At 42.1% G+C, this 16,422-nt stretch overlaps 1 protein-coding gene across 11 annotated transcripts in view; it reads right to left on the reverse strand.

Annotated features, from left to right (window-relative positions):
- The window catches only part of ST3GAL3 (ST3 beta-galactoside alpha-2,3-sialyltransferase 3), a 198,832-nt gene that overhangs the window by 114,597 nt on the left and 67,813 nt on the right, over positions 1 to 16,422 (reverse strand). For 7 of the 11 annotated variants that reach the window (XM_072772567.1, XM_072772562.1, XM_072772560.1 and 4 more), the window contains one exon: positions 4,501 to 4,548. The exons of 3 other annotated variants lie outside the window; for them this stretch is intronic. In XM_072772567.1, coding sequence (XP_072628668.1) covers positions 4,501 to 4,548 — 48 coding nt within the window. Of the gene's footprint in view, positions 1 to 4,500; positions 4,549 to 5,453; positions 5,573 to 16,422 lie in introns of all 11 variants that reach the window. One more of the 11 variants, XM_072772565.1, reaches the window with a different exon arrangement.

Consider the following 16,422-nt stretch of genomic DNA (forward strand, 5'->3'; position numbering starts at 1 on the left):
TTTTTATTCATAAGAGACACAGAGAGAGGCAGAGACATAGGCAGAGGGAGAAGCTGGTTCCCTGATGTGGACTCAATCCCAGGACCCTGGGATCATGACCTGAGCCAAAGGCAGATGCTCAACCACTGAGCACCCAGGCATCCTATACTGTTAATTTTTAAAATTATTTTTATTTTTATGTATTCATTGCTAGCATACAGAAATACAATTAATTTTTCATGTTTTGATCTTATATCCCATCATCTTGCTAAACTCAGTTATTAGTTCTAGGAGATTTTGTGTGTGTGTGTGTAGATTCCTTGAGATTTTTCTACGTAGGCAATCATGTCACCTATGAGAAGGGTCAGTTGTATTCCTTCCTTTCCAATCCATATTCTCATCGTTCCTTTTTCTTGCCTTACTGCACTGGCTAGGACTTGCAGGAGTGGCTCCGGATCTCTGGGGGAGGGCAGTCTCTCACCATGAAAGCATGACGTTTGCTGTAGGTTGTTTGGAGACGTCTCATATCCAATTGAAGAAGTTCCCTTCTAAGTTTACTGAGAGTTTTTCTCAGGAGTAGACGTTGAATTTTTGTCAAGTGTTTTTTCTTCACCAATCAACATGAACATACAGTTTACCTTCCTTAGTGCACAAGGCAGACTACACTGACTGACTTTTGAATGATGAACCAGCCTTCCATTTGCAGGATAAACCCGGCTTATCCTGGGGAGGGGTTATCCTTATCTGGGGAGCTTTAGCCATTATTCCTTTGAGCGCCTCTTTTCCTCTTCTTCTGGGACTCCAAAGGCAGACAGTAACCTTCTGGTATTGCCCCACGAGTCAGTGAGGCTCTGCTCAACTTTTTAACTCTTTTTTTCTTCTGTTGTTCACAATGAATACTTCCTATTGCTTTACTTTCAAGTTTATTGATTCTTTCCTCTTCATCTCTATTTTCTTATTAAGCATATTTTTTAAAAATTTCAGTTACTGTATTTTTTTCCTTTATCTCCACTTAGTTCTTTTATATATATTATATATATATATATATATATATATATATATAATATATATATTTTTTTGGCAGGGGGAGGGCTTAACAGTTTCAATCTTTTTTTTTTAATCTTTTTTGTTTCAATATTGTCTGTTCTTACTGTGTGAAGCGTTTTTGTAATAGCTACTTTAAAGTCATTGTCAAATTATTCCAACATCTCTGTTGAGTTTTTCCTGATTCTTCACATGATGAGTAATTTTGGATTATATCTTGGCTATTTTGAATATGAAGTTATGAAACTCTAGGTCCTGTTTAAATTCAGTGGAAAGCCACTCTGTTGGCTTATGTGTTGGACTCTTGATTTCAGTTCAAGTCCTGATCCCAGGGTCCTTGGATCAAGCCCCATGTCAGGCTCTGCACTTAGCAGGGAATCTGCTTGAGGATTCTCTCTCCCTCTGCCCCTCCCCCTGCTTGCGTGCACGCTCTCTTTCTCTCTCTCTCATTCTCTCTCCCTAAAATAAATAAATAAATCTTTAAAAATAAATAAATAGATCCAGTGGAGAATGTTGACATTTTTGTTTTACCAGATTCTCAACCAGGCTGGATTTAGGTGGCAAGTTCTGACCAGCCTTCCATGGGTTGTGGTTTCAATGTCAGTTCCAGTTTCAAAGCCTACTCAGGTGTGTCCTCTGTGGACGCACCCCATGTCCAGTCTGGGTCTTAGGTGGTGGTCTACCTTTCAGATCAGTCCTCAAAGTCTTTGGTAGGTTGGTTAGAATCAGACACATGCAGGTACAGCTCAGGGGTTAGCTCAGAAGGTTGTAAGTAACTTTCTGGAGTTGATTTCTTGAGTTCTTTACTCTCTGCTTTCTCCTTATAGCTTCCAGTTCCTTGAGCCTGCCCTTCTTGGTTCTCTGGCCTGAAAGCTGGGATCTTAGTTACCACATTCTGCTACACATTTCCTGAACTGTACCCAAATTCAATCAGCAGGAAGTCGGGGGGCGGGGGGAAGCATTAAAAAAAAAAAAAAAAAGACTTCACCCCACCTTCTTGGAATTATACCTCCTCTGACCAGAGAGAAAGGTTTTACTTTTTTAGTTTTAGGTGCCTGAAGACCCGACTGCTGCCACTGAAACCAGCACCACCACTACCGTGGGACTTTCTGGGGACTAAGGCATCAGAGGACAGAGGAACAGATAATTCTTGAGATTTCCCCCTCTGCCTGAGCCTTAGAGCCCCTTCCCCACCCCAGAGCCCTGAGTAGAGGTCTTCTGGAATTCCCTCTTGTTGGGCCCTGATGTGCAATGCTGGATGTAGGGCTCTAAGTCTAGGACATGGAACATCAGAGGAAAAATGAGAAATTCACTGCCAGTATGGCAGTACTTTTAATTCTAGTCTTTTCCCCCAATCTGTCTGCTACCATTTATATTTCAGAGTCTTCAGATAGCTGCTAAATGCATCGGTCCAGGCCATTAGCTGCATTCAATGACCCAGAGAGATTCTTGTGCATGTATCTTATACACATATCCTGGTACCTACAGAAGCATCCATTTATGTAGGGAATATAGTGATGAGAGGAAACACCAGGTCATGAGGGATGCAGATATTTACATTTTGCTAGATACTATGTGGTCTTTTCTACAGGGGCTGTAACCAACTTAACCTCTGGCCAGTAAAGACTCAGAGTTTCCACTGTACACTAGCCTCACCGACACTGAAATAGCAAGTTTTTCTAATTTTGCCATTTTGGTAGAGGTGCTGTGGTATCTCACTGTAGTCCTAATTTGCCTTTCCCTAGGTAGCAATGCAAAATGCCATCAAACACCTTTACACAAATTTCTTGGCCTTCTGGATTTCCTTCTTTGTGAAGCGTCCACTCAGGCCTTTTGCTTGTTTCAATAATGGGTTGTTTCCTTATCCCTATTGATTTTTTGTAGTTCTTCACTCTGGAAAACACCCCCTGTTGGCTGTTTGTGTTATAAATATATTTTTTCTGTTCTGGATTGCTTTTCACTTGCTTAACGGTGTCTTTTTGATGAATAAGAAGTTCTTAACTTTAATGTAATAAAATTGATCATTCTTTTCCCATAGATACAACTTTTGTGTCTATATAAAAACTTCCTGTCTACTCTGTCTGAAAGTGATCTCTCTTGGGCAGCCTGGGTGGCTCAGCGGTTTAAGTGCCTGCCTTCCACCCAGGGTGTGATCCTGGAGTCCCAGGATCGAGTCCCACGTCAGACTCCCTGCATGGAGCCTGCTCCTCCCTCTGCCTGTGTCTCTGCCTCTCTCTCTCTCTGTGTCTATCATGAATAAATAAATAAAATCTTTAAAAAAAAAAAAAAAGAAAGAAAGAAAGTGATCTCTCTTGTCTCAACATCTGGGTGGAATACATCTCAAGCCTATGAGGTATGAGACAGCAAGATCACAAGGGGGACAGTATGAGCTCCAGAGGTAGAGAGATCTGAGTGGCCTCAGACAGGTTCCTTTACCTTTTGGAGCATTAGTTTCTTTTACCTATTATCAAAGATACACTCTCTACCTACAAGATGTGTATAAAGCACCTACCATGGCGTTGGTACATAGTAAGCCCTTAGTAAATGATGGTAGCCATGACTACATTCTCCGAACTCACCTTTCCCCTTGTCCATATTGCCACAACTGCCTGAACCTCATGGCTGCTTTGTGAAACATCAGTCGACTGCATTCAAGGACAACTAAATGGATTAACTGCCCTCAGTAGGCCAGCAAAGTCTCTCACAGGCAGCACCCACCATACAAGAACCACCATCTTCAACTAAAAATGCAGGCCTGATGCCCGGAGGTGTCCTTCTCACAAAGTCAAGTCATCCTGGGGCTCCCATGCAAACCTAATGGCTGCAAGTTGAAGAATCAAAGTAACGTGTCTCTCTGCTCACTGCCCACAGCACAGTGATACGCAGCAGGCTGACTGCCTCAGACATGGGAGAGCCAAGCTCCACCAGCCTGGCTGATGTGGTGTCAGAGGTGTGGGCAGGTCAATCTGTGTCCTGCATGTGAAGAGAGGGAGCATGTTGGCCTGCACATGGGTTGTCATCCTGGAGGATGTGTGTACCTGAGCATATGGGATGTCCATGTAAATGTGCAATGGTGTATGTTCCCAGGAAGCTATATCTTGCTGGAGAGCTCTGATGATTACCTACTCTAGCATACCCGGAGTTTGGGGTCTCTTCATGCTCTCTGCCCCGCTCTCTGGGCCAGGATATGTGCTCAGAAAGTACACACCCTTTATACGAACCTGGGACACTCTGAATAAGGAGGGAGTATCTACCCAAACCCCTTCAGTGTCCACTTTAAAGGAACTGACAAAATCTTCTGGATGTTGCATCCCACTTTGTAGGCCATGAGTCCCCAGAAAAGTTGAAGACTTTCCCACAATTCTGAGGTATGCCACTGCCCTCCCCAGATACCTCCCTCGCCCAACCTCACCAGGCTCCACTTCAAATGTGGCCAAGTGCTGCGTGCCCAAAGGATAGAGGTGGAAGGATTGGTACCTGAGCCTAGTGTTTGTCCAGCGGAGTCAAAGGAAAGAACCACTGAATCTGCAACACAAGAGGACAAATTCATTTTTTCTCCTTCTTAGAGGGAAAAACAAAAACAAAAACCAAAAACCAACTCCCACCGACTCTGCCCAAACCCTCTCCGGAGGGAAAGTCAACTGGATGGAAACTTAGCTGCATAGACAGCTTCCACGGGTCCATGCCCACCCGTCCACTGGGCCAGGAGGCCCTGCCAAGACCCACCCCTCGCCTCCTGCCACTGGGAAGAACATCTCAGGGCAGAGACAGGCCCCACATTCTTCAGAGGTATTTCCTGCCAAATTAGGGGAGACATTTATATTTTTTTTCCTTCTTACAATGAAAATAAAATTAAAGCAATGCAAAAGAAAACATCTCTCCTGCATCTGGTTAAAGGCACTAACATTCCCCTTTGATTCTCCCTTTCTTTTCCTCCTCTTATACCCAAGTGTTGATTATTTCTTTCCCAAAAGGACTTAGAGTGGCCTACAGGAATTTACAGTACACACTGGAACTTAAAAATGAAGAAGTCAAGAAAGTTAAGATATGGTCAGGGGAATGTTAGTACACAACACGCATGCCATGAGGACACATACGCCAGAAGCAGGATCAGGAAGGCTGGAGCTCCCAAACCACCAAAGGAAAGGAGAAAATAAACAGCTACAAGATTTGGTGACCACCGTGCATTCATTTGGCCATTCAGTAAATATTTATTGGGCGTGATATTAATGACTTTGAGATACAGCAGCTAGCAAACAAGCATGCTCTCTACCCTCACAGATCTCCCTGCGATTAGTCTAAGAGACAAAAAAAAGTTGCCAAACAACAAAAGCATCTGATTAAAAGCTGATGAAGTAAAAAAGGGTGCTGTGAACATTCCCATTAAGAACAAGACCTAAAAAAAAAAAAAAAAAAAAAAAGAACAAGACCTGGGGGGCACCTAGAGGGCTCAGTCAGTTAGGCATCCGACTCTTGGTCTCAGCTCACAGTCTTGATCTCAGGGTCGTGAGTTCGAGCCCCATGTTGGGCTCCATGCCGGGTGTGGAGCCTACTTAAAACATAAAAATTAGAACTCACAGGTGAAGGGAAGTAGGGATTAAACCTAACAAGAATGGAATGACGCATTCAAAGAGAATGCCATGTCTCATGTGTGGAGACCTGAAGCACAGCAGAGCGGAGCAACTAAAAGACCAAAATACTCAACAGTATTTAGCAAATACTAAACAGTCATCAGAAAGAAATTTCTCTTGTGGGTCCTAATAATAAAAGGGGGGGCGCCATATGATGTTGAAGACTGTAGCTTCTACAGCATGTCTATAATAAGTAAATGTGAATCTTGTATGGCTATTCCTTCCAACAGGGGCTCATACGAAATGATGGCATAAAGCCAATGAACAGTTCAATAAGCAATTATAAGGAACACCAAGATAATTTAAGGCCCAAGACAACCCCAGATACCCCAGACTCAAAAGGGATCATATTTCAAAGGTTCATTCACCACCAATGAAAGCCAGCTGGATGCATAGAGGACCAGGATCTACAGCCACATTCCCACTCTAGCATTATCCTTCAGATCTTAGGTTGATGTCATTTTCTCTCATTGTACAAGGAAATCCAATGCAATAGTTATCTTAACTGTAAGTAACATCTGTGCCCACTGCTGGACTATCAGCCCCATAAAGGCAGACACTCTGCCTGCTTTGTCCCCTGCTCCATTACCAGCAGAACCCCTGGCACTCAATAACCATTGACTGAATAACCGTGCCCAGAGAAATGAATGGGCCACAGATCCTTTGGGCAAGCCTTCATAAAATATTTTGTCTTGCAGCCAAGTGTTTACAAAGAAAAAGGGTGGCAGACAGCTGGAGGATATGGCTTTTGATAAGGATCCAGAGGCAATATTCTGCACTGACAGTTAAGGGCAGATCCACATGCTTTGAAACCTACCAAGTAGATGGTAGGGTTGATTTTTTATTTTTTATTTTTTATTTTTTTTACAAAACTGCAAAAGCACAGGTAGGTCACTTGGCTGGTCAGACAGGTGACCATCCTATCTCTGTGAGGTAAAATCAATGTCTCTTACAAATTCTACTTCTTTTTTTTTTTTTTTTTTTTTTAAGATTTTATTTATTTATTCATGGGAGACACATATAACCCACCAGGGCTGCCCCCAAATTCTACTTCTTTATCAATGTTTCACATATCTGTCTTCTCTCAATGCTACTGCCCTTCCAGAAGAGAACCCTGTATTTCTCTCTTTTTTTTTTAAAGGCGCTTTATTGAGGTATAATTTACATACTATAAAATTCACTCATTTAAAATGTACAATTCAGGCAGCCCCGGTGGCTCAGCGGTTTAGCGCCGCCTTCAGCCCAAGGCCTGATCCTGAAGACCCTGGATCGAGTCCCATGTCAGGCTCCCTGCATGGAGCCTGCTTCTCCCTCTGCCTGTGTCTCTGCCTCTCTCTCTCTCTCTATGTCCCTCATGCATAAATAAAAGTCTTTTAAAAAATAAAAATAAAATGTACAATTCGATGACTTTTAGAGAATTTACAGAGCTATGCAACCATCACCACATGCAATTTTTCAACATCTCCATTACTCCAAGATCTCTCATGTCCATTTACAGTCCCGCCCCGTTCCCACCTCTGGCCACAGGCAAACACTGACTGGTTCACTTACTGTTTCTATAAATTTGCCTTTCTGGACATCTGCTTACCACTTTCGCTGGGTTGTTCTGATAGCCGCTAACCACACCCCTACCCTCAATGGCCCACTTCCATCAGCCTTTGTACCGCTGCTATTATTTCCAAAGGAAAAATATACCTCACTGTGGCTTTGCTCCTGATTAAAATCCCTCAGAGGCTTCCCAGAGCCTGTAAGATTAAGTCCAAGCTCTGACATTCCTTCATTTGCCATTTTTAATATATCTCACGTTCCAGATGGGCCAAACTACCTCTACTTCCCCAGAGGTATACATCTGCGTGTCTTCACACATCAGACATACTGTGCTCACTTCCCATTTGCATGCGAAAAATCTCCAACTTTTCCATTAAGATCCAACTCAATTATCTCCTCTTCTTCTTTCTTCTTCTCTCCTTCTCCTTCTCCTTCAAGTAGGCTCCATGACTAGTGCAGAGCCCAACACAGGGCTTAACTCATGACCCTCAGGTCAAGACCTGAGCTGAGATCATGAGTCGGGAGCCTTAGCCAACTGAGCCACCCAGGCGCCCTAATCATCCCCTCTTCTTGATGCCTTCTCTGGTCAGTTCTGGTCACCCCCTTTGGGACATCACTGTACTGTTATGTCATTTATTATAATCCCTGGTTACTTCTCTTTTTCTCTTATTAAGCAATTCAAGTTCCCTGAGGACAAGAAGTGTGTATTTTTTTGAGGTGGTGATGCCTAGTTCAGTGATTGACACATAGAAAGTGGTCAATGTGTTTCTTAAACAAAAGAATAGGGCATATGAGTGGCTCAGTCAGTTAAGCATCTGCCTTCGGCTAAGGTCATGATCCCAGGGTACTGGGATCAAGCACCACATTGGGCTCCCTGTTCAGAGGAGAGCCTGCTTCTCCTTCTCCCTCTCCCTCTGCCACTCCTTTTGCTTGTGCTCTCTTGCTCTCTACAAATAAATAAAATCTTTTTTAAAAAATGAGTGAAGGGGGCATCCCCGGTGGCGCAGCGGTTTGGCGCCACCTGCAGCCTGGGGTGTGATCCTGGAGACCCAGGATCAAGTCCCACATTGGGCTCCCTGCATGGAGCCTGCTTCTCCTTCTGTCTGTGTCTCTGCCTCTCTTTCTCTGTGTCTATGAATAAATAAATAAAATCTTTAAAAAAAAAATGAGTGAAGGATGCCTGGGTGGCTCAGTGGTTGAGTGTCTGGCCTTTGGCTCAGGGTGTGATCCCCAGGCCAGGGTCTTGGGATCAAGTCCCACATCAGGATCCTCACAGGGAGCCTGCTTCTCCCTCAGCCTATGTCTCTGCCTCTCTCTCTGTTTCTCATGGATGAAGAAATAAAATCTTTTAAAATAATAATAATAATAAAAATATTAATGAATTAATTGAACAAATAAACAAAGGAATAAATCATTAAATGTCCTTGCTTGCTTTCAAAGGTGATGTGATCTAAATGGTATTTCACAAGCTGGGGGGAAAAAAAACTCCATTCTGCATATAGATTTTCATTCAATTCAAGTCAACCTAACTGTCCCTTGGCAGTGAGGCTTCAGGAGTTCGAGTGTGGCCTCCTCCTAGTAGGATAAAAATATGTACGTGAATTAGCGTAAGGAGAATAAGAAAAGAGGCCTCACAGCTTCTAGGTTAGAGGCTGCAGCCACCTGGAGAAGATTAGGACCAGTTTCCTGAGGAGGTGATTGCCCACATGAGCAACAATAAAAACAGCATCTCAAATTTTTATTGCATTTAACAAGTACCATTCCAATTGTAATTCACATTCTTTGTACTCTCAAGCAGTCCTGAAATAATCTCTTTTAAACTTTCCAATATAAAAAAAATAAAATAAAATAAAATAAACTTTCCAATATAAACCAAGAAAAATAGCTTAAGAGTTAAGTAAAAGACTAAAACTTAACTGAGCCTAAAAGTAGTGAGATGAAATGTTAACAGTGGCTGTCTCTGGTGACAGAATTAGAGTAATGTTTTTTACTCTGTGTTTTTGCAAAATTTCTGCAGTGAACATGTATTGCTTATATCATCAGAATAAAAAAAACTGAAAAAAATAACTCTAATCCATGTGTAGGATTTTAACCTCTAATTCGCTGGTACCAATGCAAAAGGATGGAAGGTTCTTGATTGTCTTCGTTTTTCACTGTACATGCCAAAAAGCTGTTCAGCTTTTTCCTGTAGTTACTGAGGTCATCCTTATATTCCAATTCCTAAATAGAATGGGCTTTTTATTGTTATTATTCTTTTTATCTTCCTTCCTCCCTTCCCTCCAAATATCATCAAATGCCTATTATGTGCCAGGTCCTGTGCCAGATACTAGAGACAGGGAGCCAAATAAGAGACTGTCTCTGACTGTCTTGCAGCCAAGGAAGATGGACAAGCTAATTGGCACCTAAAATAAAAATAAAGTAGATAAGGATGTGCAAAAAGTAAGCAGTAAGCAAATGACAGTTTTACTGGAAAGAAAAAGTCAGGGTTTTTGCAGCTATTACTTCCAGTGGTAGTGGCCTGCCCCCAAGAGCAGCACACCTCTGTACTGTGGAAGATGCAAGTGACAGGGTGGAAATTTCAGGAGGAAGTTAGTGACATATTCATATTTTGTGTAAGTTTTGATGGATTTTGCTTTCAGCATGAAAGGCACAGACTTGAGAATCAGTTTGGTCATTCGTTACCTGTGTTTATTCTAAAGGATGTAAGATCATTTTAGTCATCAACCACTGTGACAGCGAAAGCGAAAACTCGGTATTGAACGCATCAAGAAGTTTGTTTTGCGAGAAACAGAGCAAGAATATCCAGACTTCTCCCTCTCAAGCTAACAAATATGTCATTTTTATTTCAAGCAGCCCAGGCTCCAGCTATTTCTGGCTCCCAGGCCAGAGGCAGCCATGTGGTGTGCTACACAAGTGACCGAAGAGAATTCCAGACCAAGGTACAACAGAGCTTTGCTGTGCACAACTTTGTTCAATGAGGAAACCTAGAATTTACTGGAAATCTTTTATTATAGTCAGATGTTTCCTGTGTCTGGTTTCTGAGGCAGATAAAAGGAATATAAAAGCACTATGAAGAATGGGGCTCAGTCTTTCCAGTCGCTGGAGCAGCTTCCAAAGATCAACATACATGAACATGTATGTATTCGGGTACCAGGTAGTTGTCACAGTGCACACTCAACATGTATCTTCTGCTATCTCCCATGTGTAAGCCCTAGAGATGTAAGAGTGATTAAAAAATCTTGCATGCAGGTGAAATAAAAACACATCCCGTACTATACATGTGATATTTGTTACGAGAGTGGATCTTAAATGTTGTCACCACACGCAAAGACACACACAAAACTAGGACGAGTTGATGGACGTCCTAACTTGCCTTGTTGGGTGATCATTTCAAATCATCACATTGTACATCTTGAACTTACACAAAGTTGGTGGTCAGTCAATTCTATCTGATTAAAGTTGGGGATAAAAGGCTAAGCAATAACACAGAGGGATGGAAATAAGAGTAATGAGGGAGATATTTCACTGTCTGTTAAATTAGCAGGTATTTATTAAGCAACTCCTCTACATCAGTCTTATGGATAAGCAAGGACAAGAATGTTCTTATTCTCGAGGAATTATGTTTTAGGCAGGGAGATGAAAAAAATAAGTAAGCAAACCTGTGGTATGAGGAATGTTCAGTGATGTGACAGTGGCCAAGGGTGAAGCAGATGGGGTGTTTCGGGAAGGCTTCTATGAGGAGGTGCCATATGGGCTGAGACCCAAAGACACAGGCCAGACAGGAGAAGACGAAGGGTATAAAAGAGCACTTGGGCAAAGGAAAAGCAAGTATAGCAATCTTAGTACATTTAAAAAACAGAGAGAAGGCCAGTGTTGCTGGATCACAGAACACGGAAAATTCAAGGAGGGTGGGAAATGAGGTCAAAGAGGAAAACAGGAACCAGATCCTTGGGAGGCCCTATGTAGGAGGCCATAGAAAGACTCCGCATTGTATTTCAATAGTTTTAACCAGTGGAGTAACATGATCTGATTTATTTTTTAAACATCAACTTTGACTGCTATGTGGGAATGAAATGGATTATTCTGGCAAGGGAGTAAAAGACAGATTAGGGCAGAGAGCCTGAAGGCAGGGAGATAGATAAGGAGGAGAACACTCATTCCAGATGAGAGGACGTGGCACCCTGACCAAGGCAGTGGCAACAGGAAGAGAGGGATGGATGCTAACTATGTTTAAAAGTGACTGGTAGGACAAGACGGAAAGATGAGGAAGAAGGATTATTTCTACATGTGGGGCTTGGGCAACTAGACGGTAACTGTGGCTTGACTGTCTTCATCTACACCATGTGACCCTGCTTCTCCTCTGGCCACTGACGACTGGACCATAGTGGGAACCTGACCCAGGGACAGGCAATCCACAGATTGATCATTATCCATCTATGAGGCAGACAGGGTCTACCTTTGGGAGTTCAGAGAGTTAAGGAGACACAGCAGACAAACAAGAGCAAAGACCAGTAGGCCATGAGCCAGAGTTAATGTTGGGCCCTACCCAGCCCGCCTCAGAGGCAGAGAGTACAACCCTGCCATTGAGGGCAACAAGACATCTTAAAAGAGCTATCTTGGGGGATCCCTGGGTGGCTCAGTGGTTTGGTGCCTGCCTTTGGCCCAGGGCGCGATCCTGGAGTCCCGGGATCGAGTCCCGCGTTGGGCTCCCTGCATGGAGCCTGCTTCTCCCTCCTCCTGTGTCTCTGCCTCTCTCTCTCTCTCTCTCTCTCTCTCTCATAAATAAATAAATAAATAAATAAATAAATAAATCTTAAAAAAAAAAAAAAAAAGGAGCTATCTTAAATCCAGAATGTTCTTCCAGTGCCAGTGCCTGTGGCATTCAACTATACCATGGATCACACTTCCACTAGATCTTAGGGTTCAGCTTTTCCTTGGTTCCTTTGAGGCTTACCCTATAGTTGAGATTCTCCTTTTTGTGTCTCTTGCTATCTGTCATGGAATCATCTATAGTCTGAGTGGGCTCACTTCCTCTACCTTCCAGTCCTCACCCTTTAATACTCTAGAGCACATTCCACCTTCCTGATGACTGCGTATAACATGCAGATCTGACACTAGGTTGGACCTACACCACTCACCCCATAGGGTCTGAATCTCAGAAGTAGAAGGCCCCTCTTGGACCTTGGCTCTCAGCTGTGTTCTCCAACTGAGCTTTACAGAAGAGCCTCAACTTTAAGAGTTTATTGGTCTATTAGCAGAACCCATACTTTAATGGCCATGTGGCTGTTTCTTATTCTAGCTTCTCCTTAGCTCTTCTCCTGGGCAGAGGGTTCTAACCTCCTAGCCTTGGCTGCTAAATTTCTTCCCTCTCCCCCCAGTCCCAAACATACAAAACCTGAATAAATGAGATTCCTGAAGATAAAGAAAAAAGAAGATAGAGAAAAAAGGTCTGAGGACAGAAAATAAAACCCACCCATTAATTTAGGGGCATGTGGTATATGAAAGAGAAATCAGTGAAATAATCAAAGAGACAGGAGTGACAGGACAGAGCGAGCCATAGGAGGTGAGAGTTGGTTACAAGAAGGAATATTGAAATGTGGCAAGAGGTGGAAGAAACTGATGGATGAAAAGATACAGCAGAATTATTCACTGCAAAGACACCTGTAACCTCAGTGGGAACCATTTCTGTACAATGATCTGCTTGCAGACTTGGCTGTGAATAAACAGAGTAGATATAGTAAACGTATTTCAAGAAGTTTCTTAGATCTATTTCATTAATTTAACTTCTCAAACACACATAATAGGATTCTTACTAAGCTCGAAAGAGGAAAAGATTAGACATGGTCGCTGACATGGAAGAGTTTATGAACGAACCATCCATCAGGAAGAGAATACAGAGAAGTTGCTATAGGAGTTCAGAGGCAAGAGGAAGAGTTTTTGGTGGGAGAACCTAGTAAGACATGGAAGAGATAAGTATTTGAGCTGGTATGAAATGACCTTATAGGACAGGCTATGCTGGTAGGGTGGGAACAGCTTAGGAGAAGCACTGAAGCATTGCAAGTGAGGGGTGTGTGGTTTCAGGAAGCTAAAATCATACCTAATTAATATATTAGGGTTTCTTTCAGGAGGTAAAAATGCATGTGACTAAAAGGGAACTCGTCGATACGATCTGTTTAGACTTTCAAAAAAGGCTTTGACACATCAAAGACTATTTTTAAAAAGTGAGTCACCACAGAATTGAGAAAAAAAGTGCTATATCATCCAGGAGACAAAAGGCACTTGGCTGAGGAGCAGGGGCAGGACACCCCCTGGGGCATCGGCACCCACAGGGAGACCAGGAAGTCTAGGAGGAGCTAGAATTCTACTACCTCTGTGAGGGTGGAGCTGGAATTCTACTACCTCTGTGAGGGTGGGGGAAGGGAAGGAGGGTAGCACTGCTTATAAACCCCAGAGTGGGCAACAGAAGCAGCTGGAATGACCCCAGAACTAGGCATGTGCTGAAACTGAGTGAGGTGTCAGATGAAGTCTGGAACTGCAGGGGCACTAGAAAGCTTTAGTCCTAGTGCCCTCAAAATAGGAAAGAGCTGGACTGGGTGCGAGAACTACAGTTTGCTGTACTCTGGCTTCAAGTACCCACATAACTCCACTCCCTTCTAAACCCCTCTAAGTGACATAAAAGATCATTTGTTGTAAAGCAGAAAGCAGTAAACAAAGACAAAGAAAATAGGAGAGGAGACACCAGCAATAATGGATTTTGAAGCTGGAAAGCAGATAAACAAGAACTGATGCAGCAAACCCCCTGAAAGCTAAATCCTAGGCTAGTAGTGGAGAAAGCTGACATAGAACCTGAAATACCCCACAGAACCCCCCAAAGGCTCAATCGCTGAGCACAACAGGTACCACTGGAAGTGGGAGAGCAAACAATACTAAAAACAAGACACCACACTCTTAAGTACGGACTGAGATCACCAGGCATTAGAAAAAAGTATCCAATGTAAAGAACAGAGACCAAAACAATTGGAAAACAACTACAATAGTGGAAAACACAGAAGATACAAATGGAGATGAAATCTCAGGGAAAAAAAATGATTAAAATCCTCAGAGAGAAGATACTTTATTCATGAAACAAAAGATGTCAATTTTTCAAAAAGGCATGTTTAGTGAATAAAATGAAAATAATAACTCTCAAAAATTAAAAAGACGATAGTAGAAATGAAAAAGATTGGAAAATAAGTTGAGGAAATCTCTCAGAATGTACAGTGAAAAATAGTTGGAAAACAGGAGAGAAAAAAATTCTTTTTAAATTAGAGGGCCAGTCTAGGAGACATGACATCTGAATACAGGAGTTCTAGGAAGAAAAAAATGAAAGGGAGAAAATATTCAAAGAAGTAACTCAATAAAATCTCTCCATAATTAAAGGGCTTGGGGGTTTTCTTTTACCTCTGAAAGGACTTCTGAGAGTAGAGCACAATATGAAAATCACCCTCCATCAAGGTACAGCATCATGAGATTTCAGAACAGTCAAATTTCCAGAGGTTTTATGCAAATAATAAATCAGAATGGCATTAAGACCCCTCAACAGTAACAGAGAAAGACTAGAATGCAGTGGGACAATATCTTCAAAATACTAAGGGAAAATAATTTCCTTCTTTAGAGTTTATTCATATGAGAGAGAGAGAGAGAAAGCACATGAACATTAGCAGGGAGAGGGGCAAAGAGAGAAAGACAGGGAGAGAGTCAAGCAGACTCCCCAATGAATGCAGCACCCAGACGCACACTTGATCCCAGGACCCTGAGATCATGACCTGAGCCGAATTCAGACATTTAACCAACTGAGCCACTCAGGTACCCCTAAGGGAAAATAATTTCTAACCAAGAATTCTATACCTAGCCAGACTATCAATTAAGTATGAGATTAAAAACAGATTCATACAGGCAAGGTCTCAAAAATTTACCTCTCATGCATCCTTCCTCAGGAAACTATTAGAGGATATGTTCCACTAAATGAAGAACAACAACAAGAAAAACACACACACACAAAAAAAACCCCCATGGGATCCAGTAAGCAAGACACACCAGAAGAGTATGACAGTGGAGAGTGACTCCAAGACACAGCCCAGCAGTAGGGATAAAGAGCAAACAGTCCAGAGTAGTGCCCATCAGAAGGCTCCTAGAGAGATTTTATTCAAGAAAATGAAAATGATAGACCACCTAACGTGTTTGAAGGTATGGAGAATAGATTCATACAACTGAGGAAGAGTTTAAAATTGAATTAGTGGGATCCCTGGGTGGCGCAGCGGTTTGGCGCCTGCCTTTGGCCCAGGGCGCGATCCTGGAGACCCAGGATCGAATCCCACATCGGGCTCCCGGTGCATGGAGCCTGCTTCTCCCTCTGCCTGTGTCTCTGCCTCTCTCTCTCTCTGTGACTATCATAAATAAAAAAATAAAAAAATAAAAAATAAAAAATAAAATAAAATTGAATTAGTGATAAATACACAGAAAACTAAGCAAAACAAAATGTGCAGTGAAAACACAGTAACCTTGTTATCTACATATAGCATTTTCATGGTCATAGTATATGGACTGAATGCTGTTCTAACTGTATCAGAAGAATGGGGGGATGAACTTCCTATCTGTGGTGGAGAAGCAGTGAGTGTGATCAAGTACCAAATCTTCATCTTCCATTGTAGAAAGTCAATAGGTAATACCCAAAGCAGAAGTATTAAGAACTAGCAATATAAATATGTTATTTAGAGATTTAGAGGTAAATACCAAGCACAGTACTTAGAAGAATTGAAAGTGGATGCCTCCAGAGGTAGGAAATCAAGTAGTGGTGGTAACAGAGGAGGGCTTTTCTTTCTTGTCCATTTTTGTTGGTAACAAGCCTTGCAGAGGTGTCTTTTTGAACTATGTACATGTATAATTTCAGTAAGAACAAACACTAAATTAACTTGCACAGGATTACATAGCCTACAGTGGTAGGAATGGGGCTTCAAATCTAGTTGATCTGGTTCTCTAACCTATTTGTCATATATCTACCAACAAGGTCAAGGAAGAGTCTATTAGAAATCTGGGTGACTCATATTTGACCACATCCTACTTACTTAATGCCTTACTAGATACTGTCTTATGTCATTTCATGATTATTTATCTAAACTTGATTTATCAAAAATAGTTTAGAATAAAAGGCAATCAAAAGACAAACAACCAAATACGTGAA

The sequence above is a fragment of the Canis lupus genome, chromosome 13 (genome assembly GCF_048164855.1).
Source record: "Canis lupus baileyi chromosome 13, mCanLup2.hap1, whole genome shotgun sequence".
Lineage (NCBI taxonomy): Eukaryota > Metazoa > Chordata > Mammalia > Carnivora > Canidae > Canis > Canis lupus.